General features: G+C 50.0%; 8 protein-coding genes across 8 annotated transcripts; 6 read left to right on the top strand and 2 right to left on the bottom strand.

Moving 5' to 3' along the window:
• Window positions 1–440: 440 nt before the first annotated feature.
• On the top strand, window positions 441–2,113 carry BC939DRAFT_528529 (uncharacterized protein; the record flags this gene model as incomplete). The annotated part of the gene is made up of 6 exons (XM_051561463.1): window positions 441–552; window positions 668–724; window positions 799–1,085; window positions 1,169–1,211; window positions 1,395–1,564; window positions 1,700–2,113. The coding sequence occupies 6 exons, from the start codon at window positions 441–443 to the stop codon at window positions 2,111–2,113; spliced, it is 1,083 nt and encodes a 360-aa protein (XP_051412630.1).
• Window positions 2,114–2,467: 354 nt separating this feature from the next.
• On the top strand, window positions 2,468–2,890 carry BC939DRAFT_502754 (uncharacterized protein; the record flags this gene model as incomplete). The annotated part of the gene is made up of 1 exon (XM_051560318.1): window positions 2,468–2,890. One exon carries the CDS (start codon window positions 2,468–2,470, stop codon window positions 2,888–2,890), a length of 423 nt encoding a protein of 140 aa, XP_051412631.1.
• A 259-nt stretch (window positions 2,891–3,149) lies between these two features.
• Window positions 3,150–4,241, top strand: BC939DRAFT_141917 (uncharacterized protein). Its single transcript, XM_051550157.1, has one exon. It carries the CDS (start codon window positions 3,408–3,410, stop codon window positions 4,152–4,154), a length of 747 nt encoding a protein of 248 aa, XP_051412632.1. The 5' UTR covers window positions 3,150–3,407; the 3' UTR covers window positions 4,155–4,241.
• A 916-nt stretch (window positions 4,242–5,157) lies between these two features.
• BC939DRAFT_502756 (uncharacterized protein) lies at window positions 5,158–6,888 on the bottom strand (the record flags this gene model as incomplete). The annotated part of the gene is made up of 1 exon (XM_051560319.1): window positions 5,158–6,888. One exon carries the CDS (start codon window positions 6,886–6,888, stop codon window positions 5,158–5,160), a length of 1,731 nt encoding a protein of 576 aa, XP_051412633.1.
• Window positions 6,889–7,128: 240 nt separating this feature from the next.
• BC939DRAFT_502757 (ATP-NAD kinase-like domain-containing protein) lies at window positions 7,129–8,280 on the top strand (the record flags this gene model as incomplete). The annotated part of the gene is made up of 1 exon (XM_051560320.1): window positions 7,129–8,280. The coding sequence occupies one exon, from the start codon at window positions 7,129–7,131 to the stop codon at window positions 8,278–8,280; it is 1,152 nt and encodes a 383-aa protein (XP_051412634.1).
• Window positions 8,281–9,256: 976 nt separating this feature from the next.
• Window positions 9,257–12,144, top strand: BC939DRAFT_502758 (NADH-quinone oxidoreductase; the record flags this gene model as incomplete). The annotated part of the gene is made up of 5 exons (XM_051560321.1): window positions 9,257–9,311; window positions 9,424–9,648; window positions 9,733–10,337; window positions 10,498–11,394; window positions 11,515–12,144. 5 exons carry the CDS (start codon window positions 9,257–9,259, stop codon window positions 12,142–12,144), a joined length of 2,412 nt encoding a protein of 803 aa, XP_051412635.1.
• An 837-nt stretch (window positions 12,145–12,981) lies between these two features.
• On the top strand, window positions 12,982–15,394 carry BC939DRAFT_450077 (uncharacterized protein). Its single transcript, XM_051555463.1, has 4 exons — window positions 12,982–13,435; window positions 13,545–13,638; window positions 13,801–14,217; window positions 14,388–15,394. The coding sequence occupies exons 1-4, from the start codon at window positions 13,379–13,381 to the stop codon at window positions 15,218–15,220; spliced, it is 1,401 nt and encodes a 466-aa protein (XP_051412636.1). The 5' UTR covers window positions 12,982–13,378; the 3' UTR covers window positions 15,221–15,394.
• A 149-nt stretch (window positions 15,395–15,543) lies between these two features.
• Window positions 15,544–16,678, bottom strand: BC939DRAFT_450080 (phosphatidylethanolamine-binding protein). The gene is made up of 3 exons (XM_051555464.1): window positions 16,291–16,678; window positions 16,045–16,112; window positions 15,544–15,907 (listed from the first exon to the last, which is right to left on the bottom strand). The coding sequence occupies exons 1-3, from the start codon at window positions 16,445–16,447 to the stop codon at window positions 15,578–15,580; spliced, it is 555 nt and encodes a 184-aa protein (XP_051412637.1). The 5' UTR covers window positions 16,448–16,678; the 3' UTR covers window positions 15,544–15,577.
• Window positions 16,679–16,715: the final 37 nt, after the last annotated feature.

The raw sequence follows: 16,715 nt of genomic DNA on the forward strand, positions 1-16,715 counted from the left end.
GCACGCGCGGACTGAGAATCTATGTGTACGTGTACATGGTGAGAGATACTTGGCAGGTCCAGAGTTGTGGAACCTAGGCTGGCCTTCCGATAGTCCAGCTGGACGGAGTCCCATAAGACATGTTTCAGTCGCTTTGACCTACATTACCGTCATTGTTCCTGAGTTTACTGGGCCAATGGCAGCGTTGCAACACTGCAGAAAGAATATCAGCGGGGTCATCCATCAGGGAGCCGGTATTTTTTCTTCTGGCTCCCGCTGCTGCTGTTTTGAGGGTCTCGACCACCTGAGCAGAGAGTTCGGGTGTCGATTCGGCGATCTCTTTCATTCACATCTCATTCATTCCTTAATCGCCATCACAAATAGATATACCTTGTCATTTTTCACAGCCTTGGGCATAAAGGTGTCCACTACGACATTCAACTGCACCACAATTGTCCTCCATGCGCAAAGGCTTCACGTCCCTTGTTGTTCCAGTGTCGCGAGTGGCTTCTGCTACTCAGCTCTTTCACAATGCACTAATCTTTGTGCTCTGCCTCTTGATCTGTGTCCTGGGTCAGTCGTCTGCACAGCAACCCGAGGATGTGCCACTTCGCGCCATTGCCTCTATCTATCCCCCGCATCCGGAATCCACATCTCCACCAACAGTCAATCTATAACCGGGTAATAGAACAGGCGATCCGTTCGGCTGGTCTGACTGCACGGACGATCTCGTTTGTTACACATGGTAAGGTTTGGTTGCCACCAAAAAAATGTGAGCACAGCCCTCTGGTCTTAACCATCACTAAATCTTGTATGTAGCGGCCGCCATTATCTCAGACGATATTAAGTTGGACTCGAGGTCGTTTGTGCCCCTCACCATCACAGATGAGATGGCTGGTATGAATTACGATCCGCACCGATTGAGTACCTCCATTTACAACGCCATCCAAAACCCAGTGGACGCTCATATTGTCTCCGTTCCCGATTATGCGGTACTGAAGGATTCTATCATGAAGGCCAAAAAGAATCACATCCCTATTATCGCGCTATACACTGGACTGCAGGCAGACGAGGACATAGGTATTCTCGCTGTCAAGTCGGATGAGGTACGCTGGCTCAAAAGTGTCTCGCAAAATGAACCCCTGTTTGTGAAAAGCGCTGATACCTATTTACTTCATCTTTCTCGTAGTTTGAGGCAGGACGACTGATAGGAGCGGAATTCCTAAGCGACGGTAAGCACTGACATCGCTTCTTGTATCATTATAGAAAAAGATGACCACAATATAATATCTCACCCACTTTCCTTAAACGATTTTTTGTATCTGGAATGCGCATACGACAGGAGCCAAGGATGTTGTCAATTTTCTTAATTGGTCTCTGAACTAATATCTCTTGAAAGCCCTGTGCATTCAGAGGTGTTGGATATAGCATCGGCTTGGCTTTAAACGATACCCTGACTCAGGGACTGATCATCGGCAACCCGCATGCCAGCCAAATCCAATACGCACTCGACAAGGCTTTGCAACAAGTTTCTACTCGAACGATCTCTGCCAACAGAACTGATCAGCTGTATTGCGATGACAACGTGAGCAACCTGACAACTGGAATCGACTGCCATGAAACAGAGCCTTGGAATCACACTATCAACCAGGTTCTGCCAGTTCCCATTATCGGCATTGGTCCGGGATTTAACTGGACAGAATATCGATATTTGTCTTAGGTGGGCGAAAACGATTGCGAGGCAGGAAGGGGCTATGCAGACGATATCGTTGCGAAAGGAGGGCGTCGACCTATCTGTGTGGTTGTCAGCGACGAGCCAGACCAGCAAATGCTGATGTGTCACGGCCTGTACGAACACATGTCAGAAATTATGGGTCAGGGGGCGCTACCGCACTTTAATGACTACTGCATTCGACTAGCCTATACAGACCTCTCCTCGGCATCCAGAAAGATGGTTGATCTGGCAAAGACCTACCGGCACGACAGCTTTTACACGGCTTCGTCGTCACTTTTTGAGCTGGTCCGCTGTATGGCGGCGCTTGGTATCGTCGACAAGGGCCTGCTACTCACTACAACAGGAAGATCCGCGGCATCACTTACAGATTATATCAACGGCAAGATCGCCCAGGGGTGATCCCAACAGTCTTATTGGAACGGCTTTATGACAGGACAGGGTTTAGAACTTTATTTCGACAGGACCGCAGAAACCGAAGTTCGTTTGCCACGTGGGACAGTATTTTTCGATAGAGAAAGATCAGCCCTCGCCGGGCAATCCTGCTGCCACCCATGTCCTGAGCAAACGTACAGCGATACCCCAAGCAAGCAGGAGTGCTATCAATGTCCGTTTGGAACTTTCACGATCATGCGAGGTCAACGTCCCGTTTACTATGCGAGGACTATGGACAGGGTGTTGTCGCTTGCCAGGAATACTTTACGACTAGGCATGCCACCAATGTTATGCTAGCCATCCTTATACCAATACACTGATATGGCAGCCTTCGTTTATTACTACATCTGGACGCGCAATCGAAACAAGAGGATCCTGGACGAACCTTGGCAGCTATCTTACAGCAAACTCATGGGGCTCGAACCAAATTCTGACCTCAGCGACCCAGACGATGATCCTGAATCAAACGAGAAAGGAGATACATCGACACCTTATCATGAATCCAATTCGCGATCAGCAGCAAAGTACAATCAAAGCCATTCGACAATCATTGGCAGTTACTCTGATATCCAGCCCATGGACCAATTAGGATGCGCTGTTGGCGTCTATCGCAATCTGCCAGTGTTTATCCGACACATCGGTGGGTCAAGGGTCCACTTGACTCGAAAGCTTAGGATTGAAATTAGGAATGTTATGGAATTGCGACATCCAAAGCTTGTCGAACTTGTCGGAACCTGCCAATAGCCACCGGATATTTGCATAGTCTACGAGCACTGCTCCAAAGGGACCTTCAACGAGATATTGGCGAATCCGGATTTGAATTTCAAATGATTGCTCAAACTGTTATCTATGAGCGACATATCGCGGGGCATGGAGTTCTTGCACAACTCTAAGATTCAATACCATGGTGACCTGCGATCATCCAACTACCTAGTCACCAGTCGATGGGAAGTCAAGATGGATGGATACGGACTCGATGAATTCGTGAAGACAGCGGGTAGGATACAACGTAGGAACGACGACGAACCCGCTTCTAGCGACCCTTATACCTGCCCCAGACGAGGGGGTTGTTGGAGCGGATATGAGTGCTTTAGATTCTTCGCCTCACACAAGTGCTGACAACCGAGGACTTTATCATTCGCATACGCCGCTGGTTCCTCAGAGTACTGGCGACGAACTGGCTTCTGAGGTGGATGAGGGGTGATTTTCTATTGCCAGGACGGCCAAGGAGATCCAGAAAGACCTTTGGGTCGCACCCGAGATGGCCATATCTTTCGCAAGCAAGCCTGGTGACGTCTATAGTGCGGGAGTTATCTTTAACGAGATTATGACGCGAACTGCACCCTACGCCAGACAGCTTCAGAATATGGATCTCATCGATGGCTCGTCTCAAGTGTTGTACATGGTCAAGTTTGAACACCAGCGGCTGGATCTCCTACTGGGTGATGATTCGGACGAGAGCGTTGACGCGGTTAACCACTTGATCTGTGATTGCCTTCAACCGGAGCCGTACTTGCGTCCTGACTTTTCAAACATTTTGCAGCGTGTCCGCACGATCAGCCCAGACAGAGAGCTCACCGGACCCGTGAAGCAATCCAAATTCCTGCCTATGCTCCATGATTTGATAACAGGATCCAGCACGCCAGCTGAACTTGCAGTGCCTGACAACGGTCACCGGGCAGACGAACGCGAGGAGCAACTCAAGACGGTCCATTGTCTGCTTGTAGATGATAACCTCGTGAGCCAAAAGGCTATTTCCAAGATACTGAGTCGTATGGGTATTACGCCCGAGCTTGCCAACAATGGTCAGGAGGCTGTGGACAAATGCCGAGTCTGGTCAGCGGCGATCGCCAAAGCGACCCGTGGCGGACAAGAGGGCCATGAGGATACCCTAATGCATCAGACCCTCCAGCAAAACAGTTCGATATCCTCTTCATGGTCCTTTGGATGCCAGTTCTTAGTGGACTTGAGGCTGCAACCGAGATCCGAACCCATGCCGATGGCGTAAACGCGGAGGAACCGTTTATCGTGGCGGTGACCGCGTGTGTGATGCTCGGCGATCGAGAAAAATGGATTGAAAGTGGAATGAACCAGTACCTTGCCAAAACCATTCGGAAGGAGGAACTATGTACACTTCTAGGTGATTGTTTGGTCGGGTGAGCGAAGATACAGAGGAAGAGGATGTTGTTGAGTGAGCGGAAGCGGATCCAGAAGAGGGAGCGCAAGATGCTTGAGAAGCGAAGTCTAGCGGTTTCGAAAGACGCTACGACAGGAAACGCGAGAAAGGGACTTAGTGTAGCAACGAACACGGTTGAAACGAAACCAACAGTAATGAGAACGACGGTGGAGGCGCGGAAGAAGAAGACAGTGAAACTGAGAGTGGTGATGAAAGTGTCGAAAAATCCGATAACCAGACTCTCAATAACACCAGAATCCCACCTGCCCGTCCGCGAAGAGGTCGGTGATTGCGTCTTAGTAGCAATACGTCACATATGAGCAACGACGAAGGCGTGCTCGATTGCCGCGATGGATGTGGAGGTGGGCAAATAGGCGCTGACTAAGCGCGGGGCGAAAGCGACGCGAGAATGGTCGCATTATCGTTCAATCGACTGCTACCTATGATCCGACCACAGGGTCCACTCCTGTTGTCCAGGACAATGTTCTATACAGAAATAACGACTTTGAGGAGGATCTAGTTGGAGAGAGGTCAGCTCGGTCGGATTTCGTCCGATACTCCTTTGAGTTCGGCTAGCACTACGGTCACCATTGCGAATAGGGTCCATGAGGCTAGATTGACACAACGACGCGATAACAAGGACGACTCATCAATTCCCCTTGGGAGATGAGAACGTTCATTCAGCTCATTTCGTGCATATTACCATGTAAATTATAAAAGATAGCTGTTGTGAGTGATAAGGCACCATTACTTTCAACATTGTCACTTTATCCAAGATCATATTGCTAAGAATGCATATAAATTTTATTGATCAAAGGGAATGCCAGTAAAAGTCCTATTCCTCGTCAATCTCAATATCAGGACGACTTTCCCGTAGCCATTGAACGACTTGTTCGTCATCGTCTTCGTAGAGTCCTTCGATAGTCCTCAGGTTCGGCCAATTCTTGCTCATCCACACGATCTCAGGCACTTCGACGGCATGGTCGATTGCACTCAGACACAACGTGTGGAGGTCCGTGAGTGGCACCAACAGCGCAAGCCCAGATCGCAGCGAAAAGTCGATCCAGATGCTATCGCTTGTCTCGTCCTTATCCCCTTCACCTTCGAAATCGCTCCCATGCTCTCCATTGTTCAGTAGAGTCGCGCCGATGGCCAGGTACTTTAGTTTTTTCAACTTTGACAATTGTTCGTAGACGAATCGTCGCGCTAATGAAGGCGGATACAGTCGCTTCTCGTCTTCGGTCATTTCGCTGGAGTCGTAATCAAAGCGCAGGACCAAAGACTCTAGCTCAAGGCATGCCCACTGTCCCCGAAGACCCTGATGATTGGAATGCTTTGTTCGAAGGATAGAGCTGTCTGTGTGGGCAACGACAGGTCCTGCGCTTGCTGCCCGTCCACTTTTATACGCCTCCGCCATCATTTTGCCCACATTTACCGAGACATCCCAGCCTTCCAGTTTCCTGAGTCCCCAGCATCTCTCGAGCAGTTGTTGAACGATTTCACCCTGGATCCCGTACGTCGTGTTGATGTCAAGAACAGTAAGGCCTCCACAGTATTCCACCAATGCCATAAGACTTTTGTTCCCAAACCGTGTCTCTGCTGCGTGGAATGTTTGCAAGCTGGGGAAGGATGCGATCAAACTGGCGATTGTGGCATCGTCCATGTCCTCCGAACACGATATGTCCAAATGCTTAATTTTGGGGCAGCGCTTAGCTAGTCGTGCAGGAAAGTCCTTGCTAAAGTACACCTCGGCTGATTCTCGGAGTGAGAGTCGATTGAGTAACGGGAATCGGCTGCCGAGGTTAAGCACCAAGTCCTGCATACATGTGACGCTGTCCATGCACAAGGACCGGATCCCGAACGACTCTTTGGACTCGATCTTAATGTCCTTGGATAGTGCTTCTGCTGAAGTTTGTCCAGCTAGATCAGATGCCGCCAAGAGTCCTGACGCGAATTCCTCTGCGGATCCAAAGGGGTGCTTGATAAAATACGTTCCTTTTAGCGAGAGCTCTTGTAGCGATCCATTGCGTTTGCTCAGGATGGTCTCAAGTGTGCTGACTTGAAGCGTTTTGTTCTCGTCAAAGGCTAGCCTTCTCAAGAAGCGTAATTCGCAGACCGCTTCAATAAGACGGGCGTAGCTGGAAGACGGGTCATCGTGGATGGAGAGCGAGAGGTTGTGAAGGTGAGGGTTCTGCTGAAGGAGACGTACATGATCAGCTTCGTTTGCCAGGGTGGTCTTTGGGAGGACCAGGGTAATGAGATTCCTGCAGATAGCGGCATCGACACTGAAGAGCAGGCTGATGTCGTCGTATCGTGAGCATTTGAGGATCCGGATCAGATCACCATGTCTGCCGAGAGCGTCCAGAAAGGCGGGTTGGTGCCACTGTTTCCCTGCGTCGATGGTGTGCCAAAGGATCGGTAGCCAGGATGCATTCCATGCCCGACTGACGCGCGAGCACGAGGTGATGGCCTTACGGTCTAGGGAGCGGGAGATGCGCTCGCAGATCTCTGGCAAGGCGAACACCTTGTCGCGAGGGTCTTGACCGGAGATGGAGACGATGGACATGGCGACAGAAGCTGCGGATCGCAAGGCAAGTCAGAGGGATATTTATTATGTTATGGCGCGATATCGCTGTCCTTTGACGAGAAGCGCAGCTCCATCCACTTGGTAGGCATATTCCCGATAGCGTTTGTGCCTTGTTCACTCTTTTTCCTACTTTCCTGCTTTCTTACTTTCCTCCGTGGCACCTTAGCAACTTGAATCACCTCATTCGCATTACTCGCTTCATTCGCTCTCGGTTTTGCAATGGGAATCCTACCAACGTCCAACAAGTTCCCAGTCTTGCTGGTCCTGAACCCATATTCGGGCAAGAACCAGAGCCGTGAGGTCCTAGAGACGATCGTTCAGCCAGCACTCAATAAGGCCGAAAAGCCCTTCAAGGTGATCGAAAGCGTCGCTCAGAGTCATACGCAATCGTACTTTATCGATAACATCAAGCCCATTATCACGGACCTAGTCCAATCGCTCAGCGTGGTCAACGAGTCCGCTCCCGACGCCCCGTCGTTGTCGGTTTCTCGACCAAACTCCGCCACACTGCAGGTAATGGTCTTGGGAGGCGATGGCACCGTCCACGAGATTGTCAATGGAATCCTTCGCGGACTTGAGGGCACTGCCTTCGTCTCGGACGAGTTCCGACCCAGGATCGAGCTCTCAATCATTCCAACAGGCACCGGAAACGCGATCTCGACCAGTTTGGGCGTGACAAGTGCTCAGGACGCTGTGGACCGGTTCCTCGTAGGAAAATCCGTTCCTCTACGACTCATGATGGTCTCGACAAGAGCGCAGCAGAATTGGAAGATCCAGGTGTACACAGTTGTCGTCAACAGCTTTGGTCTCCATTGCGCGACCGTGTACGACTCTGACGAGTTCCGGCATCTGGGCAACGACCGCTTTCGGCAAGCCGCCATGAAAAACATTGAGAACCTGCGGCAGTACGAAGGCCAATTAGTGCTCTATAGCCCTGTTCGAAGGTACAGTCGGACGTCGCGATCGTTCAGTCCTGCTGCCCACGATAGCAGCAGTGCTAACGGCGGCATTACGATATCGCTGCCAGGACCGTTCACATACCTGTTGATCACCAAGCAGGCTTCGCTCGAGCCAGGATTCACTCCTACGCCGCTCGCTAGCACTTCGGACGACTGGATGGATGTACTGGCGGTCCAGAATGTTGGGCAGGCCGAGATTCTGCAAATGTTTGGTGCAACGTCGGATGGGAAGCACATCGAGCAGGAGAAGATCGAGTACTTTAAAACAAAGGCCATCGAGCTGGAGACGCCTACGAAGGGTCGGTTGTGCGTCGATGGCGAGTTTTTGACGATCGAGGGTGGCCCTGAAGGAAGGGTGCGGTTCGAGATTGTGTCTGACCCGGATACCCAGCTCTTTAGTGTCTATGTCTGAACGTAATAAAGCTTACACTTCGTGCTTGGATTATGATTAAGTACAGGCTTCTTTTTTTTTTTTTTTTTTTTTTAAAAAACAACTTCTCACTCTTCTTGTATAGTCTGTCAAAAGCGAGACGGAGCTGTACAAGCCTGTTGATCTGTAAATGGTTCAAAGCATGCAGTCGAGACCAGCCGATATGGATGATCTTAGATCCAGCCACGGTGAAGCTCTGCTCTCCTGTGCATCTGTCAAGAAGGTTGGCGGTGTGGTCACTGAAAGCCCAGCTTCGGCTGAGTGTGTCCAGAGCCCAGCTTAGGCTGAATATGCCCAGAAACCAAGCGTACTAAGCTAAGACTTCCTTATAGCCCTGCGTTCGCATGCTGAGGTACAATCTAAGCTTCCATTAGAAGATACTCGGTGTGTACGGTATTGGGTGGATCTGGTTGCGAGCATTGACAAGGAAAATGCAATAATAGAGGACACGATTACCTCCCTATTCAGCTTTCTTTATCCTCCGGAGATGACATGAGCAGTAGCGGCAAAAACATTGGCTTTTAGACCGTCGAGGAATACGATAGGCGATTTTTATTGCTTTATTAACGATGTCGACCGGAAAATCAGCACAACAGACCTCGCTCCGAACGCGTTGAAATGAAACTCGCCAATCCACACGCGCCAGTGGCTTGGACCCTCCCTTTTTTGTTTTTGTCCTCCGGGCGCCGAACTGAGCAGAGCCCTGCCGTGAGAGCGACCAAGATCCCGTCCGAGAGGAATGCAATCACTCACCGTCTGGCATCTCCATATTCTCTCCGGATTTTCATCAGCAACTCCTCTCTTTTCATTGTCCTCCCCTAGAGCCCTCCTTCTTCCTCTCTTCATCCCGATTGCCTTGATCCCCTGAGAGAGACCTTGAGCATCATCCACGCAGGGCAACCATACTCGATCAAGAAGCTTCTTTTCATACCCTACACAAATACATATTCATATCGCAATGCTTCGCGCACTCTCAGCCAAATCCGCATGCCGCATCGTACGTCAAACTGGAGGTAATATCTTGGTACCGTTAGTTGTACCCTCCTGGCCTGCTATGTACAGGATCGGAATCGTCTCAACACCCAGGTCGGACGCGCCCACGCCAATCCTATCCTATCTACTCAGGCGCGATTATGTCTTACAACAAAACAAAAACGTGCCAGAATGCTAAGGGCGCAGGATTCGACCGGTCGCGCGGAAAAAGGAGCGCAGACGGCACCTATTCCAGTATCACCATGACTACCTCGGAGCCTATGTCCGAAGTCCTTGGCTGGAGACGAGGCATGACAGATATGGCGTATATCAGCGTGCTTCACATACGCAACAATGGACACACCATTGTAATCAACAGTCTTATGTTATAGGACAATCCATTAGCTTATGGAAAGACAGTTCACTGACGACGACCTTCGTTTCCCATTGACTGATCTGTAGCTCCCCGTCACTTCCGCACCTCTACTATCACCAGGAACGAAGTCGAGGTATTTGTCGATGGCAAGCCCGTCAAGGTAGAGGCAGGATCGGCTGTTATTCAGGCCTGTGAGAAGGCGGGTGTTCTCGTTCCTCGCTTCTGCTATCATGAGCGCCTGTCTGTTGCAGGAAACTGTCGTATGTGCTTGGTCGAAGTGGAAAAATCGCCCAAGCCCGTTGCCTCATGTGCATTCCCTGTCATGCCAGGAATGAAGATCAAAACGGACACAACTTTGGTCAAGAAGGCTCGTGAAGGTGTCATGGAGTTCTTGCTGGCCAACCACCCATTGGACTGTCCCATTTGTGACCAGGGAGGAGAGTGTGATTTGCAGGATCAGTCTGTCCGTTATGGTTCGGATCGCGGTCGTTTCTCGGAGGTTGTTGGCAAGCGTGCTGTTGAGGACAAGGACTTAGGGCCATTGATCAAGACCACCATGACTCGCTGCATCCACTGCACGCGTTGCGTTCGCTTCGCTAACGAAGTTGCTGGATTCCAGGATCTTGGTACCTCTGGGCGTGGCAATGACATGCAGATCGGCACGTACATCGAGAAAACTATGAACTCTGAGGTATTGTTTAACGTACACGGTCAAATTATGCCACCCGCTGAGCTTGGATAGCCTGCTAATGACCTTGCCACATCTATCATATGTCCAATATCCTTCAATCGACAACCAACTGGATCGCGCTGTATGCAACCATTCAACAACTGGATGTTTGATCAAACAGATGTCCGGAAATTTGGCTGATGTCTGCCCTGTCGGTGCTCTTCTCTCCAAACCTTATACATTCAACGCTCGTCCTTGGGAGCTCAAGAACACAGAATCGATCGATGTCCTTGACGCTCTTGGATCCAATATTCGCATCGACTCTCGTGGAGTGGAAGTCATGCGTATTCTCCCACGCTTGAACGAAGAGATCAACGAGGAGTGGATTTCTGACAGAACCCGTTCGGCATACGACGGTCTTAAGACTCAGCGTTTGACTACTCCCATGGTCCGCAAGGGCGATACCTTTGTCAGTGTCAACTGGGCTGAGGCCCTTCAGAAGGTTGCTTCAGAGATGAAGGCTTCTGGCGTAGGTATCAAAGCCATCGCTGGTCAGCTAGCTGATGCAGAGTCTCTCGTCGCGCTTAAGGATCTTGTCAACACTCTCGGGTCCGAAAACATTACCGTCGATAACCGTCGCCAGGACGCCCCCGCCCATGGGGCTGATTTCCGCTCCAACTACTTGCTGAATTCTACGATCGCCGGAATCGAGCAAGCGGATGCCCTCCTTTTGATTGGTACCAACCCTCGCCATGAGGCAACTGTCATGAACGCTCGCATCCGTAAGGCCTTTGTCTACAACGGTCTCAACGTCGGTCTCGTTGGTACCCCTGTCGATTTGACCTATGACTATGAACACATTGGTGCCGACACCTCTTCCCTCGAGGCTCTCATCTCTGGCAAGCACGCATTCTCTGCTCAGCTTGCCGCTGCCAATAACCCCATGATCATCGTCGGAAGCGCTGTGAGCGACTTACCTGATAGCGAATATGTCTTCTCTGCCGTGTCCAAGATTGTCAGTCAGCACAAGGACAAGTTCTTCCAGGAGAACTGGAACGGTTACAACGTCCTCCAACGTGTAAGTGCTGAGGGAAATGATCAGCAAATGGCTATCGACGATCTTTTGACCTCGAATGGTACTGCTTCATGCTACTCACTTGCCATTATTTTTTAATGACTTTGCTTTTAATAAACATAGGCTGCCAGCAGAACCGCTGCATATGACATCGGATTTGTTCCTCAAGCAAAGGAGACCGGCAAGACTTCATTTGTGTACTTGCTTGAGGCTGATGAGATCTCACCCAGCGATATTCCCAAGGATGCATTTGTGGTCTATCAGGGTCATCACGGCGATATTGGTGCCCAGTATGCCGATGTGATTCTGCCGGGAGCAACATACACAGAGAAGAGTGCCACATACGTCAATACAGAGGGTCGCCCCCAGATGACCCGTGCTGCTGTTCCACCACCTGGTGCTGCTCGTGAGGACTGGAAGATTATTCGTGCCATTTCCGAAGTGGCCGGAGCCACATTACCATATGACGACGTCCACCAGGTCCGCGATCGCCTACGTGACATTGCACCGCACTTTGCCAACTACAACGTGGTGGAACCCAGCTCAGTAGCCGTTGCCTCACTGGGTCTCGCGACCTTGAACAAATCAAGTATCAAGTCTGCAAACATGGTGATGACGCCTGTGATTTCTGATTATTACATGACAGATTCTATCACGCGTGCATCCTCAACGATGGCCAAGTGCTCGGTTGCATTTTCTAAGGGAACTCATCGCCCAGAAGAATCAGAATTCAAGATTGAGGCCCAAGCGTAAAGACGAGAGTGATCCGAAGATGAGGAGAATAAGCCAAGGGATGGCAAAGAAACTCATTTAGAGGCTCCTGTTTTCATTAGATTAAAACATTTGTAAAAAAAAAAAAAAAAATTCGAATAGGATCCAATTGGCATCCTCGCTTTGGAACCGCAATATGATTTGACCTCGTAAAACATTGCAGCTTTGATCGCCAGAGTACCTTTGGAACCTTTCGCAAATGGTCGTAGATGTATTTTTACCCGATGGTCGCACAAACAAGAAGGATAGGCCTAGTCTTTGACAAAATGATGGAGGCGTAATAAACCCATCTATCGAGCCGGTTACTGCTGTGCTCATCTTGGTAAAGTAAATACGCGGAAGGTCAACCTAATGAACGAACGGTAAAGAAAGAGGATGGAGTGAGTGAAGGGGCTGGAAATGCACAACGAATTTGCTCCGAGGAGAAAAGCAAGGGCTCTGATGAGAATCTTCACAGAGCAATTGTGGTCATGGCGGAGGGAAACATGAAAACAAACAAGCATGGCTGCACGTTGCACGCACATCTCATCAACAAAGCACCCGTGGCGTACAGTAGAAATTCATTATTCAGAATTCAGGCACACTGCTGTATTTTATATTTTTCTCTATTTTTCTATTTTTCTATTTTTTTCTATTTTTTTTTTTTTTTTTGGCTGAGGCAATGCGGGAGGGACGGCCCGGCCCTACTTCTATTCTTTTCTTGATAAGGGCAAGCCAGCTCTGGAATGCACTCTTTTCCATATCTCCTTATGGTGGAGAGTGAACAAGATAGAAACAGGGTTCATGGAATACATGGCACACACATGGCACCGCAGTATGCCATTGGCCAAATGCATTTGTGCTCATTGCTTCTTTTGCCAATCTCTTTGATTCCCGCTTGCCTAATCATGCTGCTCCTCCTCGGGAAAGAAGGTTGGTGAGGCGTTCTTTGGATCGCTCCTAAACCATGTTTACTTCGCCATCCTCCTCTCCCCATCTGGAAAGCAGAACGGAGCAAACACAGATGTCGACGCGGACAGTATCAGTTTTGACCGCGGCATATAAAAGGAGAACTTTATCCACTGCAGGAACAACGCCCTTTTCCATCTCTTTAATTCACCTTTCCCCATCCACTACTCCTTTCAAGTCCTTCCAGGTCCAGTTCCCACTTTCTCTTACTTTTTCCTCAATTGGACCGAAACCCTTCTTAACGATAGTCTAGTCGAAATTTGCAAATATGGCAGTACGCGACCTTCTGATTGCTGCCGGTGCGGTGACTGGTCTCCTGGCCCTAGTAAGGATATTATCCATGACTCTGAGCGTTCTAACGACCAAATCCACGTGGATTGGTATATTGTATCCTCTACTTGGTATTGAACACTTTTCGTTTGCAAACTTGTTAGGTTGCCTCCTTCATGGGCGTCAAAATCGATGATCCCCCACCACAACATACCTCGCCTATCACCGGTTTCCCAACATGGCATCAGACATACAAGAGTAAGTCAAGCGAAACCCGAGTGTTTTGTCTTGTTGTGGGCCTGGAATCCCAACTGCGCCCACCCGCGATCGGACTTTGTTATTGTTTGTTTTGTCATCAAGTATTCCCGTTGTATTAATCCGTCTTTCATATTCCGCTGGGTTTTCTTCCGTGATCAATAGACGAGGTCAAGGAAATTACCATGTCTTTCACGATGTTGGCTCTTCTCTTTGCCACCGGAGCAGCCTATGCCGCTCGCCAAGCCATCCGCCGACCCTCGCGCTCCTTGACGGGCTTTGTCACGCTGTCAACAGGAAACGAGGAGGCGTCGACTCAGATCAATCAATTCATCCTCTACTACATCAATGCGACCTGGATTGCTGTTTTGGGCTATCTCTTTTTCGATGTTGGAAAGATTTGGGCTGTCGTTGGTGCTTTGCACAATTTGCTTGAGGTCGCCTTGATCGTAGTCTTGCAGTCCGGTGGTCGAGTCAGCAGCATGTCATTTGGGCTGTACATGTTTAGCTATGTCTGCATTACTATCCTGCTGAGCGTCTATCTACCATGGCCCTTAGACGCCATCTTCTTCCGCTGGCAGGGTAAGTGACAGTAAAATGAACAAGACGATGGTCATTGCATGAAGGAGCATCTGTTCTAATGGAGCAACGGCGGCGGAATGGCGGGCTGAAGCGCTAGCACGACCCTAACCTGCAATGACCCTTTTACTAATCGCTTTTTACACCATTCACGGCACGATGATCACTCATAGGACTCTGCTCGGATTTCGCCCTTATTGTCTTCTTTGTCCGGATGTACAACTCGACCAAGAGACAGTTGGCAGCATTCGGCGATCCAAACCGCCACGATATCGAGCTTGCCAAAGCCCAGAAGGCCGCTGACCGCCTTGCACAGCAGCAAGAGGAGCAGCAGCGCAGTGGCACGACCGTCTCTTCGAGCTCGTTGCAGAGCGTGAACCTTACGCAGCCTAACTCAACCCTCCCGACCACTGACTCGTCCCGCACCAACCCTCTGCACGAACTCCATGCTGGCTGGAAGAAGTTCGTTGCCCGTGCTCCCCTTCCCGAACACAACACCCAGCAATCCGCTAATGGCAACGCGTCCTTGACTCCCGGCTCTGCTCACGAAGCACGCTTCGCTGGAGAACCCGCTCATGTCATCGACTTTGTCCCTGCTCCCAGCAACGGCACCAACGGTCATGCCAACGGTGGCCCTACCTACTCGGTTGTTGCTTTGAACCAGGATGCGTCGATCTGGGGCATGCAGTGGCGTAACCCAGAGCAGCTCTTGCTCTTGGTCGCTGCCTCAATCGTCCATGTGATCGGCAACTGTGTCACGACGATCTGGATTACGAGCACCTATGCCATGGCAGCCTTCCACATCTCATATGGTGTCTCGTACCCGTTGTATGCTTACTACCTGTATGTGGATAACCATGCTCTTCGTCAGACCAAGGTGTACTTCCCAGAATATACCAAGCTCAAGAACATTACAGTTGCTGCTCTAGCCCTCATTGGTGCCACGGGTACCATCCGCGCAGGATTGTTCGTTTCGAGCCACGCCAAGAATGGAGGCGCCTTTTAAATGACGGAGTTAGTCCTTTTTATTTTTATTATTTCCATTCAGCGCAAATATCTCCTATTTCGTCCTCCCATTTTTTTTAGCATCAACGTATCAAAAAAAAGAGAATGCAGCTGTGTCGAAGCGGTGGCTATAACACCCTGTAAATAAATAAAAAAAAACGCTGCAGATCCTCCAAACGCTTACTTCACAGGCAGTGAATGTCCGTCTTTTATTTACAAGGGGTTAGCAGCTGTTTGCTTTACGACTGACTTTGACTTTCGACTGCAAGCAAAATAAAGAAAAAAAAATCCCCCCGAGCGTCCTACAGAAATGGATGGCGCGCTAAGAGGAGGAGGAGGAGGAGGGGGGGGGGGGGATTTAAGGGTTCTCTGCAAAGAAGTAGTTGGCGCCGACCAACTCAAGCCCAGTCTCGTTCGAGAACTGCTTCGACTTGAAGCCCGGGCGATCATGCGAGAGAGGGGTCGCAAGTGTCAAGTTTGAGGTCGATTGTTTGAACAGCAAAAAGACATATCGGTGAGGGCCTGAGCCCTTGGGAGGTGCTGGGCCCATATAGGGCGTGAGGATGGTTCCCTGCGACAGATTCGCGGGCTGAATCGCCGTTGGAGATGAGCCTGAAATGTTGGAGACGATCCAGTGGCGGAACTCGCGATTCTTGGGGTTGCTACGACTAGGAGCGTCAGGATCAGTCTATGTTAGGCAAGATAGAAAAAAAAATCGGTTTAGGCGGATGCCCGACACGTCATGTTTAGCACATGGAGTCGAATCCTTGATGAGCTGTTCAATTTTTTGCCAAGGCCTGCTAAGAAGTGTGAATCGGACTGTACCATGATAAGAGTGTACTTGTCGTTGGGATCATCGGCTTGAAAAGACACCTCAGGAGACTGCTGAGTTTCTATGGTGTTCCAAGAGGGTAAAGAGGCATTGTTAAAATGGATTGTCAACGCAGAGGATAGTCGTTCTAGCTTAGAGCGCGCTCGACATAAGGACGCAAGCCGTCGCTTAGAAGACAAATACAACTATATCTGTGCCAAAGCAGCTCCAGTTTAGCGAAGGGTGACCTCCGGACGTACCCTCGGCCGACAACTTGTTGCCGAGTGCGATTTCCTTCCCGTTGCCGTAGCTGACGATCAGCATGGTCTTGGAGTGAAATTCTGGGATGACATCGGGAATGATGCCGTCCTTCCTCAAGGCAGACTCGGCTGCTTGGTCACTGGTGATAAGAGGCATGATGTGGGTGGATTGCTGTTGCTGGTGGTGTAAAGTTGGTTAGAAGATAAGAAAGCGAAGAGGTGAAGGTGGAGAGTTGGGTGTGAGAAAAAGGAAATGACATGAGGTCACTTTGAAGAAATGAAACGGGCGGTGACTGTTGTCGCGATTCATGGCACTATGATGCAGCAAAGGACCATGCGTGGGACAACTATGGCGCAAAATGCGAGCGCCATGTACTCGGTTAATATGTCGAGGTGGACAGCCTGACAGGATCTGCTTTCTGTCT

The sequence above is a fragment of the Gamsiella multidivaricata genome (genome assembly GCF_025024155.1).
Source record: "Gamsiella multidivaricata strain RSA 2152 chromosome Unknown BC939scaffold_29, whole genome shotgun sequence".
NCBI lineage: Eukaryota > Fungi > Mortierellomycota > Mortierellomycetes > Mortierellales > Mortierellaceae > Gamsiella > Gamsiella multidivaricata.